The sequence below is a fragment of the Rhea americana genome, unplaced genomic scaffold (assembly GCF_003343005.1).
Source record: "Rhea americana isolate MKP2758 unplaced genomic scaffold, rheAme1 scaffold_44, whole genome shotgun sequence".
In the NCBI taxonomy this organism is placed as follows: domain Eukaryota; kingdom Metazoa; phylum Chordata; class Aves; order Rheiformes; family Rheidae; genus Rhea; species Rhea americana.
In genome coordinates, this window is record NW_028186579.1 from 5,414,997 (window position 1) to 5,430,058 (window position 15,062).

At 43.9% G+C, this 15,062-nt stretch overlaps 1 protein-coding gene across 1 annotated transcript in view; it reads left to right on the plus strand.

Annotated features, from left to right (window-relative positions):
• The window catches only part of TTC7A (tetratricopeptide repeat domain 7A), a 180,812-nt gene extending 166,584 nt beyond the window's left edge, over window positions 1–14,228 (plus strand). Inside the window, exon 20 of the mRNA XM_085315878.1 lies at window positions 9,929–14,228. Coding sequence (XP_085172004.1) covers window positions 9,929–10,150 — 222 coding nt within the window. The 3' untranslated portion in view covers window positions 10,151–14,228. The remainder of the gene's footprint in view (window positions 1–9,928) is intronic.
• Window positions 14,229–15,062: the final 834 nt, after the last annotated feature.

A 15,062-nucleotide genomic window follows, 5' to 3' on the forward strand; every position in this document is an offset into this window, starting at 1 on the left:
TTCCTGGGTTTTGTTTGCCCCCCCAAAAAACCCCATCACCACCTTCCTCACTGCAAATCCAGTACTTAACTGGCAGCTTTGGCAGCTGAACCATCAGAGCAAATCCCTGTCTGTGTAGCAGGATCACAGCTCCTAAGCACCAGCTAAGAGTTGACAGAGTTGTTTTGCAAGCCTGTTGTTGGCTCTCTTCCTCTGCAGTTGCCAGGCTTCCTTCCTCAATTCRGAGACAGTGGAGCCGTTATAAACAAGGTGGTAAGTGATTCCATGAAACTGAGGCCATCATTCAGACACTTTTGGTAGCCGTTTCCTTTCCTGGGGGAACTGTGCATTTCCTTCATCATCTTGGGACCCAGACCTGCTCTGATGTTTGGGGCCACGGTGAGAGACAAAACTGATCCATTGTGCAAAGCTCAAAGATTACAGTGAGGGTCCGTTAGTGGGAGAACTGATGCTCTGATGGTCAGAGGTGGATAATCCTGATTTTCCAGGAATCTCTGTAGCTCCTGTTTATCCATGTCAATCACTTGCATTCCTTTGTTGTGGTAAGTTATCCTCTATGTCCCCRAGGTGCTCATTATCAGATTATTTGGACTCTGTTTGCATATCTTTAGAAACCACAGTAAATTCCTGAAAGACAAAACTCCCCAGCTCTTCTCTATTCCCACCTCTAAAATGTGTGTAACACTTGACAAAAGAAGAACCTGATGCAYTTCTTAGAGCCCTCAAGTTCCTGAGGCCATTCAGTCTCCTCTGGAGAATAAAACTTGCATCAGGCCTAAAGACATTGTGCTTGGCCTGATTTCTCCCTAAGGCCAATTCTGTAGCAGATGCCTCTCCCCTGAGATCCAGCCTGGTTTTCCAGTAGGTTATTAGCTTTAGTTGTAGTTTCCATAGACAGCCCTCTAGATACCATGCTGCTATACTAATGAGTATGGTCCTCATACTGCACCTTGCTCTGAGATCAGATTAAAGGCTGGAAGTTCTAGCAGGCAAGTTGCTTGTCTACAGCTGAACCTGTAAATGATATTTCAGAAGGTATTCATGGAGTTATTGAAAGGGAGGAGGGATGGAATGATTACTGCTTTTATATTTCAACTTTCAAGCAYTGTTTTTCACAAACAAGCGAAACAGTTATAGTTAGTTTAAGTTCTGTGCTATTTAGGCTGCCTGTTAACACTAAAGACAGAACACAGTGATAGATTACAGCAATATAGTGTATAGAACAGTATATAATACAGTAACAGGATGGATTGCCTCCTGGTACGTAAGAGACAGCCTACCAAGGAGGGGACAGGAGTTAGCAAAGGACTCCAGATTTTCAGCAAACTGTCACAACGGATTGACCTGACCTCACTTGGAGAAGGAAGCAGGAGTTCCTTCTGGCCAAACAAATGGGAAGCACGAAACATCACAGTTCTCCAGTGTCTTTGGAACATGGACCACAGAGCACTGCTTCCATTAATGCATGTGCAATATTAATCAAAAGGCTTTAATTCTTCTCRATGAGTTTATTCACTCATTCTCTTTTGTGCATGTAACAGAAAATTCAGCGGTATCTATAATTCAGCAAAATCTCTCCATGCACGGAGGTTCATGATTTATGAGGCATTTTATATTAAGAGAAGGTAAGGAAACATGCTCCCTGTGGGTTCACAAGTGTTGGAGCTGGAGCAGGATGTACTAGCTAGAACACAATAGTGCATCTCTGCCCAGCTCACTCTGCATTTCCTATAGCAGCTCTGCTAGCTTTGAGTAGAGATGAGATTGCACTCTGAGGCTGTGGCTGTAGCTGTGCAGAGGATGTTATTCATAACATGCTATCCCAGAGACTGCTGGTAGTGGAAAACCAAGCAAGTTAGGTCTTTTTAAATCTCATCTCTCCTTTCAGGAGAGATCTGCTGTAATCTAGGTTGGCATGCTATGAGCTTGTGTAAGCCATGTCCTCACTGCACTGCACCCTTCCTCGGAGACATAAATGCCGTGTTTACTCTGGTGATTAATTCAGGCAAACCTTTCTTTGGTACCAAATTTCATAGAGAGCCTTGGTAGAGCTCAGGTTATTATTTATGAGAACCTGTTCATGACTCCAATGTTGAGACAAGAATTACTCTGCACAGAGAGATAAAGATAACATGCATGGGAAATAAGCACATCAGCCCCTCCTTTCCTGTAAACCAGTTCATTGAAAATTGGGGAAAGATCCAGCACTGTTGCTGGAGGMAATCTAGACAGCCAGAAGTTCCCTATTCATCATCCACAACCCACAGTGGGCRCTCAAATTAATTAGCTGTCTAAGTTTTAAGCCTGGACAGTCCCCAACTATATGCAGCAACATCTGGCTATGTGTGACAGAACATAAACACCTGCTTGCTGTCAGAATAGAGGCAGAGAGCTGCTCAGGTCTGCAGGGAGGGCTTCATCACTGCCATAACTTAAAAATATTTTGTTAGAAGTTGCAGGTGCTCACTATATACGCAAGAAGGGCAAGTTCTAGACTGGGCTTCTCATCCCAAAGCTTGCCCCCCATCCCTGCCTCTGCTCTCTGACTTGTTTCTGAGCAATAATGGATTGTTTAATGCAAAATGCATTCACAGTCTGTGAAGCACAGTCTAGAACAACCACTTTCTAGTCAAGTGCTCTCGCCATCAGGTTAGCACTTTTTAGCATTCTGCAAATATGTTGCATGCCTTTTCTCCCATGCTGAGAYTGTTCATGATCAGTCTTGCACATTCTTTGAAATATTTGAACATAGCTAGGCTGAATCTCACTAATTTCAACAGTGCTTTCTGCCAGRGAAGCTAGATATCACTGAGAACTGGAGCCTTAGCTTATAAATTATGTATTATAAATTACTGTAAATTACTGGATTTGGACCTCTGAGTGTATATTTTTACAGACAACACCAGGAGCTTGAGTCCTAGTTGAAGCTACTGTGCACTGTGCTGCAACATTACTATGACAACTGCTAAGATCTGAGCTTAGAGAAATCTTGCCTTCCCTAGGAAAAYAGTGTGTGAAACAAATACTGCATTTTGTTAGTCTCAAACATGTGGTCGAGACGTCTTGTTAGGCTTCCTTGCTTGCTGCTTCATCTCTATGTAGGACTCAGCAAAGGAAGAACTATATAGAGAATATTCATAGTGCTGCAAAYAATTCAGCTTTGAATGAAGCTTAAGTGACGCCAATCCAATGAGGCAGAAAAGCATTATTCTTTTCATTCTTCGTAGGCTTGTATGAGCCTCCCTATGAAGAGATCAGAGCCTCCTGGTTTGAAATGCTGCCCTAAAGTTTACTTTTTACGTCAATAAATGTTTTGTCACACCTAAGCTTCAAACACACTACCAACATCCATACTAACATCCGATGAACTGAAATAGATACAGCAAGCTGGGCACAGGGCAGTGTGCAGTGCGACCCAGCGTATCCCTTCTGCATAGGAGGGGGCTTGCCTTGGGTTCATAGAGGGGTCCTGGGCAATATGATCTCTTTGCAATTACACACTGACTTGAAAAGCACATCGGGCAATCTAAGGAAATGGGCCGCTCCTCTCTTTGTCTCTTCACCACTTTCCATCTCTCTTTCTTCTGCTTTTTACCCTCTCCAGTGATGTTTCCCCTGCTGCTGCTATACGACTGCAGATTGCATCTGTATGGACAAGTCTGTGGTAGGCTTAAGGTATCTCTGATTCTTCAGACTCACCTAGCCTCTCTCTCCCATTATGGCTTTTTAGTTTTGCTTCTCTTTACCTCATGCTCATCCTTAGCACACAAAGAAGCTGAAGCAAAGTTTCAGCAGCTTTCTGCTGCTAGGCTACTTCTGAAGTACAAGAGCTGAAATCTCTGAGCTGAAACGCTCAGAGCTGAAACCCTCAGAGAGAGCGCAAGTGCTATGAATAGTGATGTAGCATCTTGGTATTTGCTGTTCCCAGCACTTCCCAGCTTCCCCCCAACCTCGTGCCATTCCTTCCTTTCTCCTTCCCCTGTGCTGGAGTTGTCAGTGGTCCTGCTTGCCTGCCTGCCCTCTCCACTCCTCTGCATCCCCTCCTCAGCTTTGGCAGATGTACCACTTCAGCATCGCTGGCTGACAGGGTATGCAGCTTCAGCAGGGATATTGGAAGAAATCACAGAAAAATTAGATCTCTCCCTTTTTTTATTACTCTAGGAGACCTAAAATTTCCAGATCTAATCTCTGCTATTTTCCAAAAGGTCTGATACATCATGATCTGATACATCATGATTTGTGCAACAGATTTTGGTTACAATTTATTCTGATTGCTAAATAGTCATAGAAGTGTGTATTGTCCTACAGCAATGCGAATTTTTCCATTCCGTGAGACTGTTATCACGAAGTGCCAAATGTATCCGAAAGGCTTTTTGTAGCATTCTGCTGAACAAGCACATTTGTTTCTGCACTATGCCCTGGTCTTGCCGGGTCCRAATTACCCTTCTGATAACCACCAATGACATGTTCATCTTGCAGACTGTGGTAGAGAGTAAGGATACCTGATTTACGTTGAAGTTAGTTGACTAATGTACTAGAAGTAGCCCAGCAGCAAGAAGTCAACATAGTCTTAATTTACTCTGGTTACTTCTTAGGGTATGGTGTTGACAGTAATGGAGCAAGATAGCTCTACTCCATTGAGAAAAGTCACAAAGAGGACCTCACTGTTCAGGTCTCATGCTGCAAAGAGAAGTTGCATTTAAAATAGATATTAAAATCGATTTTAAAGGAAAAAGAAAGATTCTARTCCATCTATACAGGTTCTCCAAAAAGAGATGGCCATGCAGACAAAGAAAAAGGAGCCTTCTGGGAAAGGAAATTAAAATGCTTTTCTGGACATCTCTTTCCAACGCAAGTCACCAAGGCAAGAAGAATCTGTGCCACCTTAGTGCAAGGAGACAAGGATGCCAAGTCTATCAAAACAACAACCTGTTGCTTGTTAGGTGTCCGAACTAAATATTAGCAAAGGAAATTCTGATTTTCCTTACTAAAAATTACCTCTCAGTTGTGCATGAATCTTGTTTTGTAGTCRTCTGTATTGTCTTTTCTGAACTATTTAATGAGAATTTAATGAGCCAAAAACCTTCAAGGAGGTTTCTTCAAACTGTAAGGAAATAGGGGCACAAATTAGGAATTTCAAGACCTCGTAATGTGAATTATGCTCACTTTTCTGGGTGGAAATTGAAAACAGATCACTTACTTACTTTTTTGCCAATCATCTAAGTTAAATTGAAATATGGCTCTTGTATTCTAAAACAAGAATAGCCTCACTTGCCTACCAGTTATTAAGTATCACCTCACTCAAGGCAAGGTAAAGGCAAGGGAGGCCACCCCAGTATCATTATAGAAGTGAGTTTGGTTTTGTTTGTTTATTTTACATGCAGACAAGAACTAAAATACCTTTGAAAAAACTTTGTATAAACACATCCCTTCCTCTCCTGTCAAATTAAAATACACACACATATATATATATATATATAATACACACACATATATATATATATATATAAGTAAGTCCAGCTGCCTGAATCAAAAAACTAAATTCAGTATTTTTGCTCTGCCTTCATCATGGCTACACTGTTTCAGTTTCATTTTGTCACAGTCCATCATTAAAATTGTATTTTCTGTGTTTCATCTCCTTCTTTTTCGGTCTGCATTGAAAGCCCARCCTGCACTAGTCTGTCTCTGTTTGCAAGCTCTGAAGTTTATCTTCAGACCTGAAGAAGAAAATCAGATTAATCCGCACAAATTGTGCTCAGTCCTCCTTGAGTGAATCAGCATCCAAGCTCTATGCAGATATATTAACACAACTAGCACGTGAATAGCATCCATCTAGGACAGCCCTCGCAATGTGCTGCCCACAGGAGCTCAAAAGCAAAATGATTCCCACCCACCTTTTGTTTTGGTTTTCCCTTTTTTCCCCCTTAAAGAAGCCTATGCTTATAGCTCATTAGGGCATGACACAGTACCAAGAACACTGACAGCAAAGACTATGTATACTCAGAGGTACTCACCATCTTTGGGAGGAAAATAATCGGGCAAAAACAGAAGTGCCGGTGATAGCCAGGAGGTGGCAGAGAAGCGAGGCCACCTTGTTCACTGGTTTCTGCATTGCTTTGGCAAAAACATCACTACAGCCCAAAGACAACAAAACCCAGCCCCACCCTCCTTCTTCGAAAATAAGAGGATGAAACCCATAATCACTTTCCTGCTTGTATTTATACTAATTGCTCATCTTCCTGAGATCTGACTTTATGAAATTATGCATGCACAGCAAGCAGATGAGTTGCCATAGAAACTCAGGAACTGAACTTTCATTAGAAAAATCTTTAAAAAAATATATCTTCCAGATAAAAATGCAAATTGCTTGTCAGTGGGTGGCTTTCTGAATTTATATATAATTTTTTTCTTTTGCACTGTAGGCAGATTCCAGCTGGACCTACACAGCAACAACATGCASGCATTGTTTATAGCAAGCCAGACTCCATGGGGAAATAAGAAATTCACTAGCAAGGAGCAGCTCTCAAGTGCAAATACCTCAGGGAAACAAAAAACAAAGTGTTCAGCGCTGCATGTTCGCGTAGGTTTGGGGTTGCTGCAGCCTGCAGCTCTTAGAAAACGCTTGTGGTTGGCTAGCAGTAGGGGAAGGAAGACGAGAGAGGAAACCCAAATCTTTGCAAAACACCGCCCTTCTGCACACAGAATTAATAATGTTCAACCTGTCCTTTAAATATCTAGGGACGTAATTCTGCCCAGTCAGGCTTTCCTAGGATGGCCAGCGCCAGCTGCCCCAGCTTGTTGTGGACAAGCGGATCCAGAGCCTGTGGCTGAGCATGTTTGCAGAGCCTGGGCTGGGTTGGGTTGAAGCATGAAACCTGACTTCTTTTGCYGGCGCTGCGCGGGCACGGCGCAGCCCTTGGCAGCAACGCGAGGGCCCTTGGCCCCTGGTGCGGGTCAGTCCAAGCAGCCATGCACCTCAGCAAGCTGAARACTTTAGCCCCTCAGTCAGCTGTTGCCAGCCTTTCTGCCTGTGTCCCTCCCCAAAACATCCTGCAGTCATCTTTCTTTTCACTCATCCAGTATGTTGCAGTGTACAGAGCCATTCTGCTGGCTTTGGGGCACACGAGCTAGCCTTTCTCAGGGTTCRCAGATGCTTTTTCAAGTGAAACAGGCATGCTTGCAAGCGCCCGATACCAACGACTTACTGGTGGCTACCCTGAGTACCTGCCCCAGGTACGCACGGTGCCTGAGGTTTACGTACAGCCGCCTCCTCCCGGGGCTGCAGAACACCCGCAGGGACCATTAGACTGCTGAAGAGGTGCTCTGCCCTCTTCAAGCACAGGCAGAAGAGKCGGCAGCAGATCCGGAGCGGGCGCCGCAGCTTTCCGATGAGGCACATTTCACGCAAGCGTTGCCACGAGGCGTGAGATTGCCGGGCGAGAAGGGAGTCCCCGCCTCGGGCAGGAGGCAGCAGCTGCAGGGGCTCCCGGCCCGCCTGGCTCCCGGGCGAGCGGCACGAAGAGGCTGCGGCACCCTCCAGACTCGAGGTCACCTTGTGCGGGGTGAGGCCAGCACTGGGTGCCCGGGCAGCAGYGAACAGGATCGTCGCTGCTCGGTCAGAACGGCAGAAAGAATTTTTAGGAAGAGTGGTTTTGTGGTCGGGGACAAAGATGAGCTGAGAGAGCTCTCGTCTATTCCTGGCTCTGCGGCAGACTTGCTATGGCCACATTACTTGCCCTTTCTGTACCTCATTATCCCTGTCAAGCTGGTGACTCAAATTATAATTGCACAAATTCCTTCCAGTCTGTTATTACATGCTTGCATTCGTTTCCAAGCAGCTACCTCCACATCGACCAAACTCTCCCATTGGAGAAGCTTTATACAACCTGTGTCTCATYGCAGGGGAAAAGCAAAGTTAGGCCTGTTGTCTCATCATCTTTCAACAGAAAGATAAACGTAAAGGAAAAACATCTTCACTAAATCTCTAACTGATCAGATTTGATATTGAATTGATACTCAGGTCAAAGTTAYGTGCAAGGAGGAGCCACCTTTATTTGATTAATCACATATTTGTTAACTCCGGCAAAGTAATGTATTTTTATAGTTAGTAGTAGTAGCGTGGCTGCATGTTCTTAGTCATGCTAATGCATCCTGCATCTAATGGCAGTTTAAGAACAGCAAACAGAACAACAGAAAGGAAACATCTTTACTACTTACAAAAACACCACAATTGTTTCATGAGAAAATTACTTTAGATTTCAGTTGCAAGAGCTTTAAGGTTTCTTACATCTTCTGATATCAATTAAATGCAATTAGACCCATTAAAGACTAAGCTAATGCTTTTCTTCATATGTGTGATTTCCTGAGACTGTGTAGTTTGTGGATTCAAAGYATGAAGTCAGGCAGTCATCTCACTTTCCAGTATTTCCATGTGTACCTGCTAAATTAAATTTTGGTATTTTCTTACAAAAAGATTTCCMATACATGGCATGTGTTTACTGGGGGCTGATGTTATACTGTGGACTGTTCTAATATGGAAACCTTTGAACTGCTGAGCCCCTTGACTGAGAAGTCRGTGGAAACAGCACATTTATACACTGGGATCCCTCACACAACATAGAGAAGGACTGTTGGCATTGCAGAGGGCATGGACARCTTAGATGTGAGCTCATGCATCGCATAATCTTGATCCTAGGAGCGTAACCCTTATGAATTTCAAACCATCAGTTGCTTGTATTGTGATGATGGTTCTGCCAACGTAGCAGATATTTGATGGACCCTGCTGGGGCATCCCTCACCCAGTAGGAAGAGCGCTTCAAGCTTGTACTGCYGAAAGGTCCCTAGAAAGGTCACCTGCTACTGGTGGTGGAATCTGTTGAGATTTGGTACTGCAGCATGTGAATGGACTGGACGTAGGCAGAGGCCATGCAGGGCTTGGCAGGCAACACAAATGTATTTGGCTGCTGCTTCCTGAGGCCACATCTGGATGATACTGGTGAGAGAYGCAGTGCTGGCAAGAGGCTCATCCTGGTGTGTGCACCTCGAGGATGAAGCAGAAAATTGGCACTAATACATTGTGGCATGCAAAGCCCAGTGCAGTTGACTGCTGTGTAATTAAAAGGGAGCTTGGCTCATTAGATGCTCTACGGGTTCAGGCGCATCCATGCGAGCCCTATAGGAAAACATGCTCTTCCTACCACTTCTTTCATCCTCCCCCTCCTGTTCCTTCCAGATGGTTACACCCACTTGTGTCTTTTCTTACCCTAAGGACAGCTTTTTAAGCAAGAATTCTTCATCCATCTCCTCCCCCACAACGCTTTAGGATTTGCATAGAGTGCAAATAGCACTTGGACAGAGTGCACTGATGCTGTTATATACAGTCAGCCCCAGAAGTCTGGAAGGGGACCTCATCCCCCTAACTGCTTCTTTTATTCAAAAGGAAAGGTCTTTCTATATGAATGTCAAGACATAGGATCACTCRGACTTTACCTCAGACTCAGATGAATGTTCTCAACATGCAAGAGTTAATTTAGATAGTTGGAATAATTGATCTGTGTGTATTTTCCTGGAGATTAAAAGCCAATGTAAGCTTTTGGAGGAGAGTGGGATGCTTAAAGGACCTTTTCCATCTTACTAGCATCACACACTACCAGTATGTTCTCTCCCAGTAATACACAGCTGGAGTATTTGCAGGGCTGGCTCAGGCTCCTATATTAAAAAAACACAAACTRCACAATTGCTCTTTTAAATATATGTCATACTCAAAAAAACATAGCTTAGTAGTTGGTTGCTTCTCTTCTCTGTAAATAGTAGGTGATCTGCCTTTGGGACTATGACACCTGCCCTCTTTTGCCTACCTAGACGGTCAGGAGCTTTTGCACTCCTGTTTCGTGCTGTTGTTAACTGCTCATCACTTGTTTATTGACAGGGCCCAGTACTGAGCAGACTTGGGCGGAAGGACCTGGCGCAGAAGGTCCTCCGGGATGCAGTCCGGACGCAGAACACCAGCCACAGAGCTTGGAACAGCCTTGGGGAAGTCCTGCAAGCGCAAGGGAAAAACGAAGCAGCTGTTGAATGCTTCCTCACTGCTCTGGACCTCGAATCCAGCAGTCCTGTCATCCCTTTCACTGTCATACCCCGGGAGCTCTGAAGCTTTGCCCCTCAGCTAAGCATCTGCATTCAATGGACAGGCACAAATTGAAAAACAAAAAACAACCCATCAACCACAGAGAAGAAATTCTGGATTCAACAAAAAAGTGCCATTGTAACCTGGAACTGGGCAAAACAATTCCAGGATGGGGCTCAGGTCTACATATTTAGCTGAGAAGAGCCTAACTTTTGGACAATATGGAACAGACAAGAAAACAAAACAAGAAACAAACAAAAAGCCTTTTTACTTCACAGATGCCTAGCTAACCTCCTATTCAGGTTAACAGAAAGACTTATTTCAAAGTGTTGGTTCAAGGTCACTGACTGTAGAATAGTTGATGCTAGAGTGTAGCTATTTGAAGCATTTGCACCTTTCAATTTTCATTAAAATTGAAATCCCAAAACCCTGACTTAAAGCTCAGGCCTGCTCTAAGCAGGAGTAAGTGCATCAACTAACTTGAACCAAGTTGTGCTGAAGTATGTGACTGTCTCCCACATGGGTCTGACAGGATAGGAATGACAATTAGACTGTATAGACAAGAAATATATACTGTTTACAAAATTATATATCTCAGCTATTCTGATAATCCTTTTTCTGCCTTGTTCTTAGATATTGCATATACTTGCTATATTTAGTGTGGCATTTGTCTAAACAAATTTAAGTTAAAAATACCCTTTTTTTTTAAGCTGCTATTCTAGCATGATTTGCAGGAGCAGAAAAACCAAAGACTGATCAGTTCACATTTGAACTAGTATTAAAAACACACACTTGTATGTATATCTCTCCAGTTACGTATTTATTGCAAGGACTTTCATGAACTAGCTAGATACAAGCTGTCTGAGCTACATTCTTACTAATTACCTAGTCCAGCACTTTTAGTAAGAAATATAGTGATTATCAGTATATACTGCCTGAACTCTGTGTTCTACTTCACTACTCTTCCTGGCACAAAACATTTTCATATTYATCTTCTCATAATATAAAAGAAGATGGCAGCAGTCTTCTAAGGCAAAATATGCTGAAAGCAGTATGTGTATATGTGAATTACCTTTATTTTTACTGTACTTCAGATTTTCTATAGCAATTTTACATTAGCAGTACAGAGCTGGGACCTTCAGTAGAGCAGGATCGTTTTGTGTATCATATCAGATGCAAGCATGATCTCCAGAGCCATCTGAGGAGCTCCTAATCCACTCACCCTCCCAACTGCTGGCATTGCAGGGAGGGGGGACACAGYTGGTATGTCCCATGCTAAGCTGATCCTTAGCTGTATTTGACCTCCACGTGGCCTTTGCAGCAACTTTGAGCTGTAACATGACACACCAGAACCAGCCCTGTCCACGGCAGACCCAAGAGGAAGATGAGGCAAAAATGACCTGTGGGCACTTCCTACAGAGAAAGTTTGCAGCTGTGTGCATATTTCTGTCCAGAGTAGGTTTCTATCAGTGCACTGTTTCTAACTATTTAATAAAGAGATTTTGCACTAAAATGCACTTAACAGTATAATTCTACCCAGGATTGTGATCAGCATCTAGATCATTCCAGAAATAATATCTTCAGGCAGAAAGCAAGTAAGTTTTTGCTTTGTTTTTTGAAGACCCTCAGGCTATGACAGCAGACTTGCAATCAGTGTTGTTTACAGTTATTTGGACATCTACAGTTTATCTGAGGTGCGGTTTCCGCTGGGTCCTTCTCCTGCTGCTCCCAGACCACACCAGTGCTGCGCACGCAGCTTTTGYTCCCACTGCCCAGCTTCCCCACAAAGCACCCATGCAAAGCAGTAGATTGAGGTGAGTTTTCTGTCAACATCRTGTGGCACTTCTAAACTTTTTTAATTAGATTAGTGCAATTAGCCCAGATTAATTACCCAGATTATTATTCTGTTCACCAAGGCATTTGGAGTGAAACCAGCACGGTCCATGGAAGGTGGTCAGCCCATGAGGACTCCATCTTTCCAGTGACACGCAAGCCTCAAACTAGGCTTCTCAGGCCAGAGCCCAGTTTCCAAGGGAACAGTGCTACCCAGCCACATTACTCATTTGCAATAGCACCAGCAGCCGAGGAAGGAGTAGGTGTACCAGAAGTAAATGAGTTTCATGGAGATGAAAAGATGAGGCAGAGACCATTTTTCTATAAATGATGCTATGAAGTCGGCTGGTTCTGCAGTGCAGGTGGGAAAAGGAAAAGGAGGAAAAGATGATAGTATTTTTGACATAAGCTGTAAATTGTTATCCAGTGGTTTTGGACCCAGTTCCACTGTCAGATTTAATCTGGCAATAGAMCTCATTAGAGCTATTCTGATACTTGTTCCTGCCTACAAGTGCAGTTTCCAGCATAGCAGCAAGTCCTCTGTATAAGACAAAAAAAATAGTCACAGTGCCCCAACATGACCATTTTCTTTTATTATTTGTGTCTTAAAACACGACCATACCAACTTCCACATACAGAGCAGCTGTTCAAGCTATGCATCACATGGACTGATTAACCACTTTAAGAGGTTGGGAGCTCAGCTGGCCGGTGACCTGGCAGGGAGGTACGYGTCTCCCAAATAGCAAGCGAGAAGGGAGTGCTCATGCGCTTGTTTGCTTCTTCGTGGCCAGCTTGTAAGCAGCCACCAGCACATCACGCTTGCTGCCGTCACAAGAACTTCGCCTCAGTAATGCTGGAGCTGGTGCAGCAGTAGCTGGAACATGCACGTGGGGGCCTTGTGCGATTAGCCAGCGAGGTGATCCCAGGGTTGTCCTAGATGTATGCCGTACATGTAGAAGTTAAGGAATGTTACTGGCATTGGAATTACAGTCGTAAGAGTCTCTGCTTCGGTTGTTGCAGAGAAGACAAACACAAGTAGTCCCATTAAAATCAGTTACATGCATAAGGTAGTCAGCACAGCACTCYGCTGTCCTTAAATTAATTGCAGGCAAAGTTCTGTTTCTGTAATCAGTTTATACTCGATCTCAAATGCTTCCCAGAGGACAAGAAACACCTGCTTGCTGGAGTGGTGTTAAGGGCACTGAAATATTTCTGTGTTCTCTTCTTAATACTTAKGGGTTTATAGTCTGAGATTACATTGTCCTAAATGCTCTGCATGGGGCAGCAAAGAGGCTGGCAAGTATTCTTTCAGTAAATCCTCACTCTCTATTTGTCTCTAATGTTACCCCAAACAGAAGTCTTCCCAAGCTTACATGCTACCTGGGCTCTCAAGCATGTGCTTTATTTTTCTGAATCTAGAAGGATAAACAAAGATGACTGCAACAGAACTTCCAAGTCTAAGAAATACAAACATATGTATTGTAGTATTTCTTCAGATACCAGTGCTGATGATAAACCTAACAGACCCACTTCTAGGAGCTCATTAAGCCATACTGTTTTGTACAGCAGGAAGCCTGGCAGGCTTAATGCCCTGGGTCTTAGACCAAGAACTTCAGATTTACATCCCATCCTCTTGTGAATATTACAGATGCTCATAAGCAATAAAAGTTCAGGGAACAATAGTGCTAAAACTCCAGAACCAGCATTTCACCTCACTTGAGTACAACAAGGTATTCCTCCATAATTCTAGAAAGGAGGAGGAAAAGTATCACTAAGAGATCCACGTGTGCCTGAGTTCCTTTCATTTAACCACAAGATTATTCTTCCTTTCAGTCATCAGGTTGCATACGAGAGAAAAATAATTAGCTCCTGTTTTTCTGATGCCCAGTAAAGGAGTGGTGGTTGCTATCATCTCTTTCAAACAACAGAGAGACTGTACACTACAACAAAAAACAAATGTGCCTCCAAGATAATACAGCGAGAAGCCCAACAGGCCAGGGACCAACCCCCCTCTCTGCCTTAGCCTGTGAGGAGTGTCACGAGCTCCGCTGAAGCTGCTGGTGTTTCTGACAGCTTSCTCCAGCTGCGGATCTGCCCACCGCTGGACTCGCTCCGTACAGGGAGTACGGCGGAGCCRCCCTGTCCCTGCCTTGCACACGTACCCCAATCCGTTTCTATTGGTAATGGCTCATGCTACTGATTATTGCAGCGTTTCAGAAGTGCTAATTATCTTTTCCTGGTAATGACTAATAAATCCAAATGGAGAACAGTCCTGGAGTGTGTTTACTTTAAAATTCACTGGCTGGGTACCAAAGTAGGCACGGCACTGACTGCTGAGCTTTGAGTTACAGAATTATTTCATGCAAAGTCCCATTTTTGGAGAGCCTCGGTGACAATAATCTGGCTATTTTATATTTCTTTTTAATAATGCCAGAGAGGGAACCATAACCTTTTTTGAGCGAAAGGGGATCACAGCCGTGATCTTTCTTCAGCCRGACCAACTGAGATTTGATAATTGCAGTTCGGCCTGGGAACGCAAGGCTCCTCAGAGCTGCCAGCATCGTTCCCCTGACTTTTTTGACGCCAGTGAACCAGCTCATCCCTTCAGCTCCCACAACCTACAGCAAGGTCCCAAGCAGCTGGATACTAAAAAACCCAGCTCATTTCCCTTCTGAGTGCACCTCTTAGCAGAGAAACACACGCTAGTTTGCAGCTGTAGCTGCCGAAAGGGACGGTGACACCACAGCACTGCAGACGGGACGGCGACGGTGCAGTCCTGCTCTGCGAGACGTGGTGTGCGGGTGGGCGCTTGCAACTTCGGCACTTCAGGAGTGCTTCCTACTAGACCACGCCACTTGAATACTGCTAATGTGGGGTTATTGGGATCATTTTTCCTCATGACTTAACGTATTTTTGTATTGCAAGATGTTTTCACCAGACGAATAAATTGACCCGGGGGTGGGGGGGAAGCTCTTCATGCATAGTTATTTCCTGCCAATTTTGTTACTTTTAATGTATTCATGCCACAGATATTTCAAGCATTATGAAATGACTACTTGTTGTATTAACCAGAACCTAGTGTGCCTAGCAAGCTACCAGTTGC